Raw genomic sequence first — 20,464 nt, 5'->3', positions numbered from 1 at the left:
TTAAAAGAATTATATTTTGTGAGTGGGATAGAATTTATCCCCAGCGAATAGGGATTATAAAGAATGGACACTTTGCGCCGGTACCTTTGATGTAGCCGGACTGATTTCAATGACCTTCAAGCCAGCTAAAGCGTGAGATTCTGCTTTCTCCCTAGAGTTGGCGCTGACATCACACCAGCTAGCAGTCGACACAGCGGAAATATAACACATATAATTAATACATCTAGGTACATTATGTACTCAAATAAAATAAATTGGATCCATAAAATAATAAATCCGTCATTAACTGTTATGTCTAGACTCTAGAGTTCCTTTATAATGAGAGTTGAGACATTAACCCCAACAACAATTAAAATATGTAATGATTTGATGGCGCTGAAAATGGAAAAACAAAACTCTTCCGAGAAGTAAAACCATAACATACCTATATTATATATAAATATTAAACGAATTCGACTTAATTTTATAATGTATTATATTATTTTATAATATAATTTATTATATCTCAAATATAAAATATTATTATTACAACTAGTTTGTTACTGAGAAATAAGGAAAAGCTGTTAACTTAAATTTATTTGAAGCATAGCGTTACTGGATTATGCAATAAGGTAGGCGATGTTTGGATCCTGTGTCTCAACTCTATTCTCTATTATTATTCTAGCTCGCTGGTATAGCGAAATACTTTACATTATTTGGCACACCTTGCGGTTTTTTTAAAGCGCTGCAGTAAAGCGCTTCATGCCTTTGCTGCAGCAAAATTAGGGTAGAAAAAAAACGTAAGTAGGTCAACTGACTGCAAAATGGTGGACATTTAATATTGGCTTCTATTTCTGCCGTAATAAATTTAACCCTAAAAGAACCGAACATGTTAAATAATTTCGACTTCCATGATAATGACATGGAATTATTATTAGTAGACGATTTTGACAATAATAAACGTTGCAAAAGACCAAAACACACATTCCGCCATGATGGATCGTGCAGCAAATTCGTAAAGCGAAGTTTTGATTTGCTGCACGCTTGCTACAGCGCTGCTGCAGCGACGGTGAAGCAAATCCTAGATCATATATATATATATATATATATATATATATATATAATATATATATATATATATATATATATATATATGATCTAGGAGCAAATGTAATAAAAGAACGGTCTTGCTGCAGTGCTTTACGTCTTGCTTTAAAAAAAAACGCCCGGACAGTTGAAAACCAGTGCCTTCATGATACTCGCATGCAAGGTACTAGAATCTAGGCTAACTGGATTTTGAAACTCCATTGTAGAACGACCAGCTGATTCATTGAGGCCTAGAATTTTGGAGAGAACTATGAGGAGTAGTAATAAAATACATAACTTTTGTTGTTGTTAAATGTGCGTTTGTGTTATTTGTGAAACATTAACAACAGTAAATGGAATTTGTGTGTTTAATTTATGAAACAAAATACCGGTACTGAAATTAGAGTGTCTTAATTTCGATGACCTTTCTTATTTCTGTTATTAAAGTCCTGACGTTATAATTACATACTTCAGTTTAAAGTTATTTTTGGACTTGGCACTTTAAAATGCCAAAAAGCTGCTCCGTACCAGGGTGTAAAACTAATTATGGAACCAAATACAAGTCAGTTTTTTCATTTCCTTCTGAAGAGGAAAGAAGATGTACGTGGTTGCAAGCAATTTCAAGAAAGGATTTTACAGTGACGAAATGCTCTGGTGTGTGCATTGATCACTTTCGAGAAAGTGATATTGAAAGAGAACTTAGGGCGACACGCTTGGATGGTGAGTAAGGTGTTACTTTAACTTTTATTAGCACAGACCTAACTTAAGCAAGCAGGCGTAACCAATAACAAAATATGAGTGAAAATTCAGTTCAGCAACCTTTATGGGGGATAAATGATAGGCACAGGAACGCTATTTCGTACCGGTAGCACTTTGTAAAGTCACATCGATAATGTATAGGTGCATGGAAAATTGGGAACAGCTCCAGTGAGCTACCGCTAAAATATTAATTTTTACTCCATTTGAAATATATTTTTGTCCAGGGAAAATACAACACAAATGAAGTAACAATTAGTATATTAACTGGAAGGTCCGGGGTTCGATCCCAGGTGGTGTGCAGGATTTTTTCTCGTTGCCAAACTTTCAGAACGGCCCCGAGGTTCACTCAGCCTCCTATAAAATTGAGTACCGGGTCCTTCCCGGGGGTAAAAGGCGGTCAGAGCGTGGTGCCGACCACACCACCTCATTCTAGTGCCGAGGTCATGGAAAGCATGGGGCTCTACCTCCATGCCCCCCAAGTGCCTTCATGGCATGTTACGGGGATACCTTTACCTTTTTTTTTCTTATTAAAATGACATACATAACATGGCCTTGTTATTAATCTAATCTGCTTCTAGTTTCCTGGTATGGGCTGCTTAAAACGTCGTTCTATGAAAATGCGACATTTTCACGAAAAAAAAAAAAATTCGCGAGTCTCTGCTTGTTATAGGCCTATGCCATTTTTTTCCGCTATGATCTGAATTTTTTTGAATCTCACAACATTGATTGTGTGACAACATTTATGCGGGAGAAAAAGTATAAAGAAATCTTGGTGTAAGAGCGCGAAATTTCCTAATAAAAATCACATCAGAATGCACATTTACGGCAAATATGATATAATAATGATATATTTGGTCACAGCACTTCTTTACATATAATGGTGTACCTCACATTTCTGTATCTGGTGCCACCATTAACATATTACAGTAACACATTATTTGCAGTACGCATCTACACAAATACTCCCAATTACACTAACTTATGTACCTATTTTTATTGTTCAATCTCCCCTTCAATATTTCGCCTACATTTCATTTGCTATTCTCTGTTTGATCATTAATCGTAATATATCTAAAATTATATACGCCTTTCAAATCCCCTTTTTCCTCTAACTACTATTCACTAAAATTTCAATTTCACTTATTCTCTATAAATTTTCATATTGAATTATTTGCCCTATTTTGTTCTTTGACCTTTTCTCCTATCTTTCTCTTATATTCATTTACTGTTCCAACGTTCAAATGTTAGTACTAATTTTATGCTGCCACTTGTTCATTTTTCTTAACCCCTTTTCACTATTTTCACTCATTCCTATTTGCGCTCACTTTCACTTTCTCACTATTCCACTTACACCTAATCCTTTCACCCTACTCTCACTTCCTATAAATATATTTATCTCTACACATCAGCTTATACACTTTCTCTCTCCCCTATACTTCTCTATCATATACAATTATAATTTCCCTTTACTAGCACTTTTTGATCACATCCCCACATTTTTTAATCATATCTAATACCTTTGCTATATCCTCAGCTGTCGCAGGTTCTGGCCTTTCTTTACTGTTCGTCTCTGCTTTATTTCTATCTCTGTCTTTCTTTCTATTTCTTTATTCTTCTTCTATTCCGCTTTTATTCCCCCCCCCCCACGCTTTCACTTTCTAGATTTCCACTTACACTCGCACCCTTAATCTTTTCACTAATTTCTTCCCTATCACTTCCTGACTCTTGGTTTCTATTTACGGCAAATAAATCTTTATTTCTGTTTGTTAAATTCAATTTAATAATGAAGTGTTGACCTTTGTTAATAATTACAATGCATAGAAACCGTAATACAATGATTATTTCATGCTTGATTACAATTATTACAAAGAAAGGTTGAGAGTTCATGTGTTACGCTCAAATGGACATTTTTTTATATTTCTTCAAAACAATTTCATTTTTTAATGTTTCATAAATGGAAAAGTGAGACACATCACATAATATCCAACTTCTTATATGAACAACATTTTGATTTATGTACAAATTCTACAAGAAAAACACGTGACACACGTAACACCATGACTGTGACACGAACAAAAATGTTAGGTAGATTTGTGTGTGTGTGTGTGTGTATCTCTCTCTCTCTCTCTGTAGGTCAAACATTCTTGAAAATATGTTGTTGTTGTTTTCTAATGCCAGGCGTTTGACAGTAAAGTCATTTGACCTCTTGCACTCCAATATTTTTCAAAGATATTGTCATGGCCAGCCACTGAAGCACAGATTTTGAGGTGTTCTGAATCCATTTCTCGGTTTGAGTTGCACAATGGGCAGTTAGGGGACTGATTCTTGAAAATATGTGTTCCATAAGAAAAGTACAGGGGAAAAAGGGGGGATGTCCACTTTTAAACAATTCTCAGGAAACCAATTTTAAAATGTGAAACTCTATCATTCCGAATATAATACTGAGAATTTAACCAGCAGTTATTCTGTGACTAAGAACTTTCTTCCCCTGTTCTAAGTGTAGAATGAATTCACTTCATATGAAGTATATAAGAGAATGGAAATCTGAATTTTGCCTGAAAGTGAACATCCCCCATTTTTCCCCTGTACTCTTCTGTAAGGGGGAAAGGAACTAGCCATCGTATCCCATTATCTCCTGGTCTAATTGACTGATAAGTGGTGCCTTCTTGGTATCACTTGTGCGGTTCAGACCTGTCTTTGGACAGTTTACTAAACAACAATTGTTATAAAATATAGTGTGTAGGCCTAAAGTTCATATAACCATCTCAAATTTCTGGAATTAATGTTCCTAATTATATTAGATGAATATCTGTGTGTGTATCCAATGCCCACTCACTTCGCTTGCGTGATTCGGATTCCGCATACTGCGGATAGATGGCAGAACTGTGAACCATTTTGTAGTTGTACACCACTTCGGCTGGTCACACTGTACATGATGTATATCTGTGGAAGTTATGTCGTGTACTAGGGTGAGGTGTGTGTAAGTGTTCATGTAAGTATAGTGTCTGGAATGAGTGATGATAAAGATGAAGTTGAAGGGAGAAGGGGAAACCTGGTGCCGACATGTAGCCTACTCATGTCGAATAGCACCAAGGAGGCCACCAGGCTTAACGTCCCCATCCAACAGATAAATCACTATCAACAGTGACATATGCCTTCCCTCCATATGCACTGTGGAGAGATTTGGGATTTAATCCAGGCATATTGGTGCACAATCTAGTGATTAGAAGTTGTGCACCGCCATCTCTCCTAGTCCTGAGGTAGAAATTTTAAATGAAAATTTCTTACCCTGCCGGGAATCGAACTTGGGCCTGCTAGTCTGGAGGCAGACACACTACCAAAGAACTACCTTGGCGGACTAGATGAAGAATATAATGCATGCAGTTCTGCGTTATGTAACTTTCTCCATTCTCCTGTAACTTCATCCCTCCTAACTCAAAATATTTTTATAATCATCTTATTATCGAACATCTTTAACCTCTGTTCCTCTCTCAAAGTGAGAGTCTAATTTTCACAGTCATACAGAACAACCAGTAATATAGGCCTTTTTTTTGTTATAAATTCTAACTTTCAGCTTTTTTGAGAGCAGACTGGATGACAAAAGCTTCTCAACCGAATAATAACAGGAATTTCCCATATTCTGCGTTTAATTTCCTCTTGAGTGTCATTTATATTTGTTACTGTTGCTCCAAGGTATTGAAAGGATAAATTTCCAATTTTTATGTTTCCATTTCGTACAATATTCTGGCCACGAGACATAATCATATACTTTGTATTTTCGGGATTTACTTCCAAACCTTTCTCCTTACTTGCTTTAAGTAAAATTCCCGTGTTTTCCCTAGTAGTTTGTGGATTTTCTTCTAAGATATTCACGTTATCTGCATAAACAAACACCTGCTGTAACCCATTCAATTCCCAATCCCTCTCTTTTTAGGTAATATATACCTATGCATAAAATAATCGAACTGAATTTTTAGGTACTACGTTAGTATTGCCCCGTAAGAAGCTCAAACTACGAGATGATGCAGTTCCTTCAGTATTTCCTGCCTTGCCAGCCCCTTGCCCTAAGGGACATAAAAAGAAGGATAATACAAGAGGTGAGAATAAGAAGTATGTGAAATAGGTTCAGAAATAGCATACACAGTGAAGAAGAAAGAGTGGAACAGAGAAAAATTCTCTCCGGCACCGGGGTTTGAACCCAGGTTTTCAGCTCTATGTGCTGACGCTCTATCCACTAACAAGGAGAGGATATGCTTTGTATATCACCGAATTAAATCAGATTTTGTGACATGAAAGTACAAGACACACTGTTTAAAGTCATACCTGGTATGGGTGGCCAATGACCCCTCGTTTTGGAAATATTGGCTATTGTTAATGACATACTTCCGTTAGGTGCCTAATAGGGAAGCATTAGACTTTGTAACGGCGTAGCTCATGTGGTTGGATGCTGAGTTGTCATCCAGACAACTCGAGTTCGAAACCTAATGCCTTCCCATATTTTAAAGCTTGATATTATTATTATTATTATTATTATTATTATTATTATTATTATTATTATTATTATTATTATTATTATTTTAATTCACTTTCAGTTGTCAGTTCCTATATTCAAAGCCATGTTGAAATATGCGTGGTATGCATAAAAATTGATAAACGAGCGAGAAGTGTTTGTGAATGTGAAGGATATCTGTTTCACAGCAGAAGTGTGGAAAAATGTGTGTGACTGTGGACAACCTTCTTTCATTTGCTGTGCATGGTGCAGGAAATATGTATGTTTTGTGTGTTTTTATAACATCATAATGAATCGGGTACAAAATGAAATGGAATAGCTGCTACACAAATAGAACAAACACCAGTGACACATCTTACCTTCCTACGTGAGCAGTATTTCATTGTTTATCCTTTACAATACAATGTTAGTTAATTAGTAATTTGTTTAAAACATGATGAAGCATTCAATACATTGAGAAATATAATATAAGTATGTAAATAGATAACTGTGATCACAATATTAATTATTATTAAAAGAAAAAAATATAGGACCAGTTAAGATTCGAACTCAGGTTGCCGGGATAACAACTCAGCATCCAACCATATGGGCTACGCTGTTACACAGTCTAATGCTTCCCTATTGAGCACCTAACGGAAGTAAGTCACAAACAATAGCCAATATTTTCAAAACGAGGGGTCATTGGCCACCCATACCAGGTATGACTTTAAACAGTACTTCTTGTACTTTCATCTCACACAATCTTATTTAATTCGGAGATATACAGAGCGTGTCCTCTCCTTGTAAGCCACACCGGATTCCCATTCCGATGCTGGACAGAATCCTCTCAGTTCCACCTCTTAGGTTCCCTCTGCATGGTAATATCATATGTACTTTGGTACATCGTAATATACACAGTGAAGTAATTTTAAGCTGTTAAAGGTTCATTGTTTCTTAAAGCACTCATTTCTTACTTGCTGGCACACACTTCAGTGAATTTTTGGTACATACAGTAATCACGGATTCTAAATCAGAATTAATATTAATACCAATAGAAATGTGGGACATAAATATTCTTAATACAGACCTAACCTTGATCCGTCAACTATTCAAAATGCTGAATGTTACTGCATACCTATACTTGTTGTCCTAGAAATGAGTGCAGATTTTTTTGTGGTGTAATGGGTGTTCAGACTAGTATTTTTATATAAAGAGCACATACAGACCCAGTTACAGAATTTTCAGTATAAGCACCGCGTGTGTGCAGTATGTTATAACTGGAACTTCGGAAATTCATGTAGCTCAAATTTTGTTTCTGGGTCTATACTAAATAATAAAAGTGAAAATGCAAATTATTTAGAGTAGTTTTTAGCGATGACAGACATTTGATGAGCTACAACAAGATTACAGGAAAGTACTAAAGTAAATACAGTGTTAACCAAGATGATCCTCTGATGTTGAAGTTGTATGTCATCTTCTGTTTTTGCAATAACGAGTGTGTCGTGATAAGTGATAATCTCCAATTGTTTTTTGCCCATTTTTTCCCTTGTGATTGTTGATCATTTTTATGGAGTATTTCTGTTTCTGATTTGGTTTTAATTTTGATGCCTAATGTGTGTGTACCCAAAACTTTGTTTTGTCTATGCAGTTTTGTGCCTTTTTTTTTTTTTTGCGCTAATTCATCAGCGATGAAAGAGTAATGGAACGGAGAAAAACTCTCTCCGGCGCCGGGACTCGAACCTGGGCTTTCAGCTCTACGTGCTGATGCTTTATCCACTAAGCCACACCGGATACAACCCCGGCGCCGAACATGTGTTGACTTCGGTCCTATGTTCATAGACATCTATGACGTAGTGCAGAGGGCTGCCACTAGAGGGAACCCAAGAGTTGGAACTCAATCAGAGACAATTCTGTTCGGCGCCAGGGTTGTATCCGGTGTGGCTTAGTGGATAAAGCATCAGCATGTAGAGCTGAAAGCCCGGGTTCGAGTCCCGGCACCGGAGAGAGTTTTTCTCCGTTCCATTACTCTTTCATCGTAAGATGACGCAGAATATCTGCATGGAAATATCATATGTACTTCGGTACATTGAAATAATTCATCAGCAATTTCATTCCCACTTATGCCAACTTGTGATGCTATCCATTGGAAGTGTATTTTCTTCTGTAAATTTTCTAGTATTTTTATTAGTTTTCGGATTTCATTAATTTTATTTGTAAGGGGCAATTTGTTTGATGCTATAGCTTGTATTGTAGCTTTTGAGTCGACTATTAAGATAGCATTGTGAAACATTTTCAGTCTACATATTAATTGTTTTCTTGAAGAAGAGGAATTCCCTGGGTGTCTAGAGTCTGGAAATTTGTATGAATGTGAGTGTGATTGTGAGTGTGCCGGGTTAATATTAATTAACCAATCATCACAAATATAAAAATACATCAGGACTGTCGCTGGGCAGTAACCTGAACACACGTTTCAGCATCACATTGTTGACAAGTAACTCTATCTGTTAGCACAACCGTAAAGCATCTAATAGATGCTACAGAGTTACCAACAACGAAAAAAAAAAATATATTAAGTTAATTGTTCTAGGGCAAAAAGTATTGCTTCAATTTCTGCATCAAAATTTGATTTGTTTTCACCTATAGCTATATAGTGTGAAAAAAGAGATATGTGTACTCCAGCTCCAGCATTTGTTCCTCTATATATTAATGAGCCATTTTTGTAGATGAGCAGCCATTCTGATGATGAGTATTTCTCTGTAATAGTGCACAACGTTATCTGTTTTAGTTCTTATATTAAATAGAAATTGGATTACTGATAAAATAATAAAAATATATTAGCAAATTAAATTTTTAAATCAACACAGATAAAATTTTCGTAAGTAACAAAATAAAGTGCCTGAAAAAAAGAAAGATTATCGTGATAGGATAAATAAAGTAATTGAAAATTACGTTTATTGCATTTAATAGAATTAAACTAATGCCCTTCCTGTGATTTTAATTTATTTTCTGTAATATTAATATGAACAGCTTGGATTCGTTTTGTCTTATTCCTTGTTGGATTGCTATTTCTTCAGTTATATCTTTTTCATTTCTGATAGTTTGTACCATTTCGTGTATAAAATATCTTTGATAATTTCAGTGAGATTTTTAGGTATATTGTTCTTCAGTATATTTATTTCTCTAATGGGATGGAACATTAACAAAAAAATCATCACTGGCTAGAGCACTAGACTTCTAATCCTATGGACTCAGGTTCCATCCTTGGCATACCCCTGATTTATACTTGTGTTTGGGAAGCCTGTGGTCCAGGTAACACAGGGGGGTTTTTCTCTGGGAGCTCCTGTTCCCTTGTTGCATTCCAAATATTCTCCATCATCATTTCATCGAGGGTTTAGTGTATACCAACCTACTATGGTATACTTACCTTATTTTGAAAAGTATGTTACCACCAGTGGCGGCTCCTGCATATTTCTTAAAAGGAGGAAAGAAGTTAACAGTGCAGAATGACACCTTCTTGAGAGAAACATTCTAAAAATTAGCTTACATGCATACATGTAAGACCAGGTAGTGTTAGGGTTGGCCTATAGCAATAATCTGTTTTTGTAAACTGAATTTCCTAAATTGTCCAAAATATAATGTGTTTTCACTTCCATTCATTGTTGAATAATTACACAAATTAACAATTACAAGGAAATTCACAACCTCACAGCATTTTTCGCGCACACTACAGCATCACACGTGTTAGAGACCAGCTACTAACATGTAACCGGAACCGTTTGACTGAAATGGGAATGAGAAATAATCTGTTAGGAAAACGAGAACACTACACCCACCCACGTGGTCTGTGTTGCCACATGTACATTTTACAAGTTCCGTATCGCATGCTTTTGAAGAATGTCAGTTCTTGTAAAGTCATACTACCATTATTGTTCAAAGCTGCCGGTGGCCGAATAATTTTTCTTACGTTAAAAATAATGTAGTTTGGAGTACTTTCAATTTCAAATATATTTGTACAAAACTGACAACTTGGCTGTTGTTCTGTCTAGTAGACAATGAATGGAAGTGAATTTCAGGGCCCAAAAAGCTCTGTGATAGTAACATAGAACTACTTCCTCTTTGTTCTATATAAATCCAACTTCAACTTTCAGATATCCTCGAAAGTTTCAAACCATGAATAGTAGCTTATATAAAGTGCAATGAATAATATATTTTGATTTATAATTTAAAAAAAGTTTATATGGTGTCTTTCATAGCTTTGCATTAAAACTGTTTTTATTGTGCCTCCTCCTAGATGTGTTATAGTCTGGTTGAATACAGCATTGTTAGATGGCAGCAGTAGCGAGCTTTGCTGCACTACCAGGCGGTTTCTATTCCTGTCCATGCGCTGATTTAGAGGAGGATCACCTCCCTATCCGTTCATTTACTTGCTTTAAAACTCTGCTTCTTTCTCTGGCCACTAGTGCGCTGTTGTCTATGTGTATTAACTGCAGTAAAGGAGGAATGGATTGACTTTCCTCCACACAAACAATCTCGCACCTTTCTCACAGTTTTCTAGCAGCACATGAGTGCGTGTCGTTTAAAACTCGATCAACCGAGGTTTTCTTATAGTTGTGAACTTAAAAATTATCGAATCTTCCTCGAATTTCAAGGCATATCTTTCATTTGGTACTTACTTTCAAAAGAAGAAAAACGTGAGGAGGACGTTCCTCCCTTCCCTCCCCCGAGGAACCGCCACTGGTTACCACAATCTAGTATATACAGTCACGAAGCTCAATACGTAGTAAATATGCATCCATAGATAGTTGCTAACCACTAGGATTGCTAATATTGCCTCATTACAGACAATATGAAATAGTATCGGCACAGTCTATAGTTCCTAGCACCCTCACAACTCAAGCTTCGTGACTGTATATACTAGACTGTGATGTTACTTTATAACGAAAAAAGGAAGCTCTATTCAAATGAAGTTGTTTTCATTTTACATTAGAGAATGCAGAGTTATTCCACAATATATCTTAGCTTTCATTTACTGTTGCTGTGTTTGTAGTCAATGTGAGATGTAACAATCTCAAAAGCCCACTACGCTTAAAGAAAACTAAAAGTAATATGCATATCACTCAGCTTTAATTATTATATCAGCACACAGAAATTATTTAAGTTAAAAAATATGTTACTAGCTACAACAAATTTATACATTGTATACCTTCCTTTGTCTGTTAGTGTGTTGTCTGTGATTATAATGTGCAATAATTAATTCTTTCAGGAAACAAAAATTCAACCAAAGTAATACATGATTCAGATAATGATCCTTCTGAACGTTTCCCCAATCATGGTGCCAAGGAAGCTGTCAGTATTATTAGTGAAGTAATACAAATTCCTTTTTTGAAGGAAGAAATAATGGTGAGTAATCTGGTTATCCTTTAAACTATATATCGTAATGTGTAAAAAAAAAAATTGCTTAAGATATTTCAAAGTTAAGTAAAAGCAGTGGCATAGCATGAAATTTTGAGCAGGGGAAGCTAACTCTTCCATGTACATATGGGATAACGTATTGGAAAAATATAGTCTTAAAGTAAATAGTAGTCAATGTCAAGTCAGCAGTCCGAAGATTGGTTGGAACCTCGTAAGTAAAACCAATAAGGCATCTTCTCAAATAGTATGTAGTAAAATATGATTTCATGGTTTACACATATCTCTGACAAATAGACACAGTAGCTCACTCTCTGTCATATTTAGAGAAATCACAATATTAACGGTCAATAAATACAGTATTCGTAATTACGTAAGTATGCGTCTGTCTTGGTTGTGTCCTTCATTGATAGCAAGGGAGTCGGTCGTTTGTTTTTTACATCACACTTTTGTTCATAAGTCAGTCTTGATAATGGAATTGTCCTAAAAATTCAAGTAAATTAGTGTCAGCAACAGTTATTTCACTCATTATTTATTATATCAGCCACAATGCACACTAACACTTCAACTAAACACAACTCACGAAAGGGATAACTCGGAAACTAAATTCTTTTCAATGTAAAAGCTAGCTTCTTGCAAGCCTTGCGACCAGAGTAGTTTAGTTAGAAAGAGATGGAAAATCTGCGGGGAGGGTATACAAAAGAATGAGGGGATTGGAAGCTGGTGTGTGCAGGCTTCATGTTTACTGCTGCATCACAAATCATCCTGAGCTGCCGCATCACAATATTTAACGCGCAAATATAAATTGTATTAAAATTAATAAATAATTTTGTTCATAAACTGCAGGTTTGTTATGAAATTATTATTAACTGAGGAAGCTGAGCTTTTTAGCTTACATTGATGCTACGCCACTGAGTAAAAGGTGTCCTATAAAAGCCATGTCTTCTGAGTTTTATATTTACCCACACTTAAATTTCACGGAATTGCCGAATCACGCAAGTGAAGTGGGTAGGCATTAGACGCGCGCACGCGCACACACACACACACACACACACACACACACACACACACACACACACACACACACACACACACACACACACAAAACTCTCCCTCTCCCCTTCCATCCCACTCTCTTGCTCTTGCTTTCTCTCACCTCTCCCCTCTCTCCCTCTCACCCACTTTCTCTCTCCCCCTCCCCTTCTCTATTTCTCTCTGTCTCTTTTTTTTCTATATTTCTGAAATATCATTCACTTAGAATGCTGGGTTTGCAGTGAATGACCTGCTCTTGGGCAGACCCTTTGAAATCGTCTGCAAATTCCTGTGTCAAAGTTATTGCCCTTGTATTGGAATGTCAATGGTAAGTGGTGTGTGTGAATTGCTGCGAATGGCAACAGAGTGCTAAAGGAAGGTTATATACACGCTTCGATTTTGAAGTCCCACACATGGATAATCCCATTCTAACCGTTACATAGTAGCCTCGCACAGAGTATCTTGCTAGACCCTTTACGTTCAAGTGTGCAGATCGAATTTTAGCTGAGTTTTCGTGATTAATTAGGTAGGAAAAACGGAAGACCATCAGATAATCTGATGATCAGCTAATTCAGAGATGGTTCTACTATACTCGCTTTGTCTGCCGCAAACCCTGTGCCTGCTGCATGCATCAAATGCTTCCCTGTGTAATTAGTTTCTATTGTAAGACTCAAAAGTATGAAGTGACAGAGATTCTTAATGACAGTGACATTTTTTTTGCTGCAGCACACAGTCAAGGTGAAGGAGGAACCTGCTACTGACGAGTCTTACATGACGTATAACGAAGCAACGTTTACTGAAGTTAAGCATGAAAGTGATTTTATGTTCATAAATGCTAGTGAGGTAAGTTAAGTTTATGGTGTGATTTCTTTGTTTAAGGTATTCATAGACTCTTAGGACAAAAATTCACATTTTTCTCTTCATGTCTTTCAGACTTTGGTGACATGATTATTGGGTGTAACCTAAGCAATTGATATAATTGAAACTTGAAAATCAAATTTGGACTGGCCTAACTTCATTAGAAATTGACCCAAGGTAAACCTCCTTTCGCGAAAATGACCCCCTACATAAGGAGAATAATAATAATAATTTATTTATTTAATCTGGCAGAGCTAAGGCCAGTAGGCCTTCTCTTCCGCCCAGCCAGACTCTAATTCTAATTAAATACATTTGCTTACATAGTTATTACATTAATATCTAGATCATAAAACAACATGAAAGTAAGTAATGAAAATTGAATAACTAATGTTAGTGTGACAATAATAAACATTGGTAAGAAATAGTTATAATAATAATAATAATAATAATAATAATAATAATAATAATAATAATAATAATAATAGTAATAATAATAATAATAGTAATAGTAATAATAATAGTAATAATAATAATAATAATAATAATAATAATAATAATAATGAGATAATTTAGATATTTATCTGTGATATATATAACAATTAAACATTGAGAAACCTGAAACAGCTATTATTGTTAACAATAATTGTTAGAAAAATATCTCGTTAGCCTATTCTTAAATTGGTTTGATGTCTGACAGTCCCTGATATTACTTGGTAGGGAATTCCAAAGCCGAGGAACAGCCACAGTGAAAGAAGATGAATATGAGGATGTTCGGTGGGAGGGAATAGATAATATTGAGGAGTGTTGTGATCGTGTGTCTAGGTTATGATGGGTGGATAAATTTTGAAAACGAGACGCAAGATAGACAGGAGTGGAGAAATGCAATATGTGAAAGAGAAGGGAAAGACAGTGGATTTTCCTACGATCTTCTAGACGGAGCCAGGACAACATTTCGAGGGATGGTGTTACATAATCAGCCCGGCGAATATTGCAGACGAAATGGACGCACATATTATGAACACGTTGTAGTCTCTGCGCCGAAGTAACGCTTAGGTCAGTAAACAGAATATCACAGTAATCGAAGTGGGGCATCACGAGTGTTTGCACTAACATTTTTTTCATGGAAAAGGGTAGAAGTTGCTGAGACCAGTTAAGGACGACCTTGGTCTCAGGACACCTGGTGTCTACAGAATACCTTGTGAGTGTGGGAAATGCTACATCGGGCAGACGGGACGATCTATTATGGAACGCTGCAAGGAACACCAACGCAGCATAAGACTATATTATCCTGATAAGTCTGCAGTAGCCCAAAACAGCCTAGAAACTGGCCACAAGATAGATTTCAGCGCCACCACCATCTTGGACAAGACATCAGGTTACTGGGACTTAGTTATCAAGGAAGCCATCGAAATCCAGCTAGATGGCAATAATTTCAACAGAGACGGGGGTCTACAGCTGAGTACAGCATGGAAACCCGCCATCAATACGCTTAGACCACCAGCACACGGCAGGCAGTCGGGACCAGCAAGTAGCTCCTGATTGGCTGACGTGTCCACCAACCAGAATGCGCCTGGCGGTCGGGACTGGGAACTAGCTCCTGATTGGCCCGCATCGGGAAGCCCTACTTTTGCATATATACCGGCTAGACGTGGTCCCACATCACTTCGTCCCTGAAGAAGATGGCAGAGCTAGCTGTCGAAAGCTTGGAAGCTAATCTCCAACTCACCTGGCTGAGAACCCGAGAAGAGTTATTCTACTTCAAACGCCGGGAAAGCCTCAAGTCATACAACAAGAAGATGTTTAATTTATTTATTCTTTACAATTAAAAATCTGAGTATAGTATCTTCACTAACTCGCAGTCTCTGACATATTTCATTCTTGTGATGAAACCTAGTCTTATACTTTGCATTTGTAATGTGTATGAGATTCTCTATTTTTGCTTGGCCGCTGGCGGGAAGCAGTTGCGTGTTTAGCAAGCTTCTGTGATTACACTAGCTAACTGCTGATGTTAAAGTTAAGCTTATATAACACATTGGTTTTAAAGATTGTGTTATATAAAACTTATAATTTCCTATTGTAATCATTCTTAAAGGGACGAGCTGCATTTTGAAGATCATGTTGCTGTTACGAAAATGTAGCCAACTTAGGAAATTAATCTTCATCTTACGATGTTTGGTGACGTATACACGTCCGTTGATGTGACATATTAATGAATTTAAATACTATTATAGTCACAATCATGCCATGGTATGAAAGTAGTTTCTTTCAACCCATAAGCAGTGCTGACTAGATCAGACGCTATGGACATAACAGAGTCGCCAGTATGAAAGGATAATTCCAAAGCCTTTGGCGTGAGACGAACTCGATAGCTCAGTGGTAGAGCGCCTGACCCGACTTCGATTCCCGCTCGAGGTTGTGAAATTTTTCTTTCATACCATGGCATGATTGTGACTATAATAGTATTTAAATTCATTATGAAATTAAGTTTCAGCTACGAAATAGGGAAGAAACAATGTCAAATAATTATCTTTGATAATATAAATGTTCGCGAGTTTCGTGAAACCAGGTAACAGGAATGTATTAAATATATTTTTCCCATATTTTAAAATTACTCAATATTTATAAAAATATAGTCTTGTTAAAGAAATTTCACAGAATTTTTTTTTATATAAAATCTAAAAAGTAATATTTTGATTCCCTCATGGCTAACTGACTCCTCATAAATAATTCGATTGTTACTGAACTGTGTGTATTAATTATATATTAATAGTGGAATTAGGTATTAGTGTCTTTCTCCTCAGCAGTAATACATTAGTACTGTCCATCCCAGTGGTTATGTCGCATCCCGGTTTCCCCTACCTGTTTCTGCTGGTCCCTATATAAAGGCTAGTGGCTGGGCGGTTAGATTCTTTCATGAAAATATTTGCTGTATGGAATTGGAAGTCTACGTAATATTATACAACTATTTAAAATAATTTAAAGAAAATGACCTCGTTAAGTAACTGTCACGTGACTTCCTCTGTTTCGACGACCCTGCAATATAATCACTTGGACGGACAGTAGACTTTTACTGAAAAAGTATTAAACAGTTGGTACTTGTTTCATACAGGATGAGACTGTCGGTTTTGTAAAGATAGAAGTAGAGGATGAAATAACAATCGAAGATCACGAGATATTTCCAGAAAGGTGAGTTTTCATATTATAATAATACTTACTGGCTTTTAAGGAACCTGGAGGTTCATTGGCGCCCTCACATAAGCCCACCATCGGTCCCTATCCTGAGCAAGATTAATCCAGTCTCTATCATCTTATCCCACCTCCCTCAAATCCATTTTAATATTATCTTCCCATCTACGTCTCGGCCTCCCCAAAGGTCTTTTTTCCTTTGGCCTCCCAACTAACACTCTATATGCATTTCTGGAATAATAATAATAATAATAATTATTATTATTATTATTATTATTATTATTATTATTATTATTATTATTATTTACTTATGGCTTTTAGAGAACCCAGAGGTTCATTGCCACCCTCACGTAAGCCCGCCATTGGTTCCTATCCTGAGTAAAATTAATCCAGTCCCTAGCATCATATCCCACCTCCCTCAAATCCATCTTAATATTATCCTCCCATGTACGTCTCGGCCTCTACAGCACCCTCATCATAGATTTTATAGTCATTTTATTTTATATCTTCTCATACGAATCAGACTGTATTGTGTTTCATTACTTTAGAACATGTTCATTCCCAGGATGTCAAGAATGATCTCCAATTGTGTTTAATATGTAGACGACCTATTTTACAGATGTCATCATTTATTTGTTCAAACCATTATTATTTTAACAACTCGTTACAAAATTGACAATTGAATGGGTGCTTACAAAAAGGGGCTAATGATCATTTGGTAATAATGGAGAAAAATTTACTTTTGAATTCATGTAAAAACAAAAGTATCAACACATAGGACATAATATCTTCTTTATTTAATAACAAAAATATTAATGCAAAGGAAATAATATCATTTTTATTTAATGAATTCAAAAGCCAATTTTTCTTCATTATTACCAAATGATGGTTAGCCTGTGAAGTTGAATTTCATAAAACAAAGCCTGATGGAATTTGGTGAAACTAGCAAATTGTCTCATCTTGTTTTCCTCTCACACTTTTCTCTGTAACTCATATCCATATCTTCTCATTGTTGCAGATCCCCCTCACCAGATGGAATCATTCCGAACAGTGACACCAAAAGCAATTGTCTTGATTTTGGCAAGAAATTATACAAGTGTGATATTTGTGGAAGAGGCTTTATACAAAATAATAGACTAGCAGTACATCGTCGTTCACATACAACGAAAAAACGATTTCTTTGTGATATATGTGGTAAACTCTTTGCCAAAAAATGTTATCTTGTACTTCATATTCGTACTCATACCAGAAGAAAACCTTTTAAATGTGATGATTGTGGTGAGGAATTTACTCAACAGCGTTTTCTAGTGTCTCATAGTTGTGTGGATAATGGGGATAACTCTCTCAAATGTAATGTCTGTAGTGAAATATTGAAACATAATAACGATCTTACAGTTCATTATCGCAAACATAATGGCTTAAAACCTTACAAATGCAATATTTGTGGAAAAAATTCTACTCAAAGTCGTAATTATTCTTTTCACCTTCGAACACACACTGCAGAAAAACCTTTCACTTGCAAGGTGTGTTGTAGAGGCTTCAGAAGTAAAAGTCATCTAACTGCTCATATATTTACGCATACTGGCCAAAAACCCTTCCAGTGTGGTGTTTGTGGCAAGGGTTTCAGGTTTAGAAGTACTCTTATAGGTCATTGCCACACTCACACTAGGGATAAACCTTTTAAATCTGATGTACATAACAAAAGCTTTACAGAAAATCGTCTGCTCAAAATGCATAGTCGTTCACATAAAAACAAAAGGCCATTATGTTTACGATAAAGGTTTTGAAGTACATAGAGATATTTTAAGGAATAACGTTGTGTGTACAGGAGGCTGACATTGTTAAAGTATCGTTACTTTTGTTAACTCTTGCTACTGAATTGTGGTAGAACATTTCAGTTTTTATTATTTTTCTATTTTTCCAAAAAAAAAAATATTTGGTCTGTGAGAAATATTTGTGCAAAATTTCTTTCAGTTATTCAAGTTGTAGGTGACATAAATTTGAATTCTTTTAAGGGGTTAGGTACAGCTAACAGCAGTAAATTTTTTAGAAATATTCAACATTTTTTTTTTCTTCATTACTATAGTAGGTAGGTAATGTAAAGCACCGGATAACTTGTGCTGCAGATTTGAACTTCTGAACTGTGAGCTGTTGTGCAATGTTACTTTTATTCTTCCTACTTTTTAATTTTCTTTAGTGTTAGTTTCCCAAGACTATATTATTATTATTATTATTATTATTATTATTATTATTATTATTATTATTTAATTATACTTTTTAATTCTTAGTCTAGGTTAGATCTACTAGCTTTTCAACTGGGTTTATATTTAGCTAAGTTAGCTAAGTTATTAATTAATAGGAAATCTTTACTTGTAGCAACTTCATATTTTTATATAACTTTTTTTTTTCTTTTAAGTTGGATACCCTGATTTTTGACAGCAATAATCCGGTTGTCTCTGACAGAACATTGTACAATGACCTTCACTCACACCATTCCCCTATACCTGCTGACCAGAACCCTCTCTCTCACCCTGAAGCATTCAACATTTTAACAACAGCATTTTCCAAGAACTCTTCATCCCTTCACGTAGCCCATATTAACGCTCAGAGTTTGGTTGCACACTTTGACGAAATTCAATCCATATTCTCGAATCAGAATTTGCATGCTCTTCTCATCTCTGAATCTTGGCTCAAACCTACATTATCCTCAGCGACATTACACATAGATGGTTATACGCTATTAAGAAATGATCGTTTAAATAAACAAGGAGGCGGCGTTGCTGCATATGTCAGATCAGATCTCAATCCCAGAATAATACACACATCTCCTGGCGAGTATGCCGGAAAACCTGAAATGCTATTTGTAGAAGTATTGACAAGCTTTCAGAAATGCCTTATTTGTGTAATTTACCAACCCCCGAAGATTAACGATATTGCAGAGATCGAGAGATCGTTATTGGAATTCATCACAGATTATGAACACGTCTTAATAATGGGTGATCTTAACACAAATTTGTTAGCCTCTGATTCGAACTACACTAGACATCTATTGACCATGTTCCAGGCTCTTGATCTAGCAGTCCTTCCCCTTGAACCAACCCACCATACCCAATCTTCCGAATCCCTATTAGACTTAATTATTACGAAGAATGCAGACAAAGTACAAAAACATGGACAATGTGCGGCTTCGGGAATTTCGTACCACGATATTATTTATCTAGTATATTCTTTGAAGTGTCCCAAGCCCACACCTAAACTCATAAAGTATCGTGACTTGAAACGTATTGATGAAACCCAACTACTTGAAGACGCAATAAAGATTCCCTGGGACTCAATATGGACCTTACATACTGTTGACGAGAAACTTGTTAAACTAAATGAGTATATTATAAATTTATATGACAAGCATGCTCCTATCAAATCTAAACGCGTAAAAAGAACACCAGCACCATGGATGACTGCTGACATACGTAGTATGATTACGGACAGAAACACTGCATACAAAACGTTTAAACATGACAAGACAGAAATCTCTTATAATTATTATAAACTCTTACGTAACAGAACTACTCAAGCCATTAGAAACGCAAAACTGAGACATTTTCATAACATCTTGAAGGGGGGAGCTGACCCTTCCAAACTGTGGAGAAACTTACGGACAATTGG

At 36.0% G+C, this 20,464-nt stretch overlaps 1 protein-coding gene and 1 non-coding gene across 3 annotated transcripts; both read left to right on the top strand.

The window, feature by feature from the left end:
• Positions 1–1,239: 1,239 nt before the first annotated feature.
• LOC138715932 (zinc finger protein 665-like) lies at positions 1,240–19,961 on the top strand. 2 transcript variants are annotated; one of them, XM_069848941.1, is made up of 6 exons: positions 1,246–1,785; positions 5,802–5,921; positions 11,577–11,713; positions 13,481–13,597; positions 16,722–16,798; positions 17,817–19,943. In XM_069848941.1, exons 1-6 carry the CDS (start codon positions 1,572–1,574, stop codon positions 18,574–18,576), a joined length of 1,425 nt encoding a protein of 474 aa, XP_069705042.1. In that variant the 5' UTR covers positions 1,246–1,571; the 3' UTR covers positions 18,577–19,943. The 2 variants fall into 2 exon arrangements, with proteins under 2 accessions (XP_069705043.1, XP_069705042.1); XM_069848942.1 differs by lacking the exon at positions 5,802–5,921 and having other exon boundaries at positions 1,240–1,785; positions 17,817–19,961.
• On the top strand, positions 8,245–8,316 carry TRNAY-GUA (transfer RNA tyrosine (anticodon GUA)). The gene has a single exon. It is a non-coding gene; the product is annotated as a tRNA-Tyr (tRNA).
• Positions 19,962–20,464: the final 503 nt, after the last annotated feature.

This window comes from Periplaneta americana, chromosome 2 (assembly GCF_040183065.1).
Source record: "Periplaneta americana isolate PAMFEO1 chromosome 2, P.americana_PAMFEO1_priV1, whole genome shotgun sequence".
NCBI lineage: Eukaryota > Metazoa > Arthropoda > Insecta > Blattodea > Blattidae > Periplaneta > Periplaneta americana.
The sequence above is the reverse complement of the archived record's forward strand: the minus strand, read 5'-3'. Positions and strand labels throughout refer to the sequence as shown.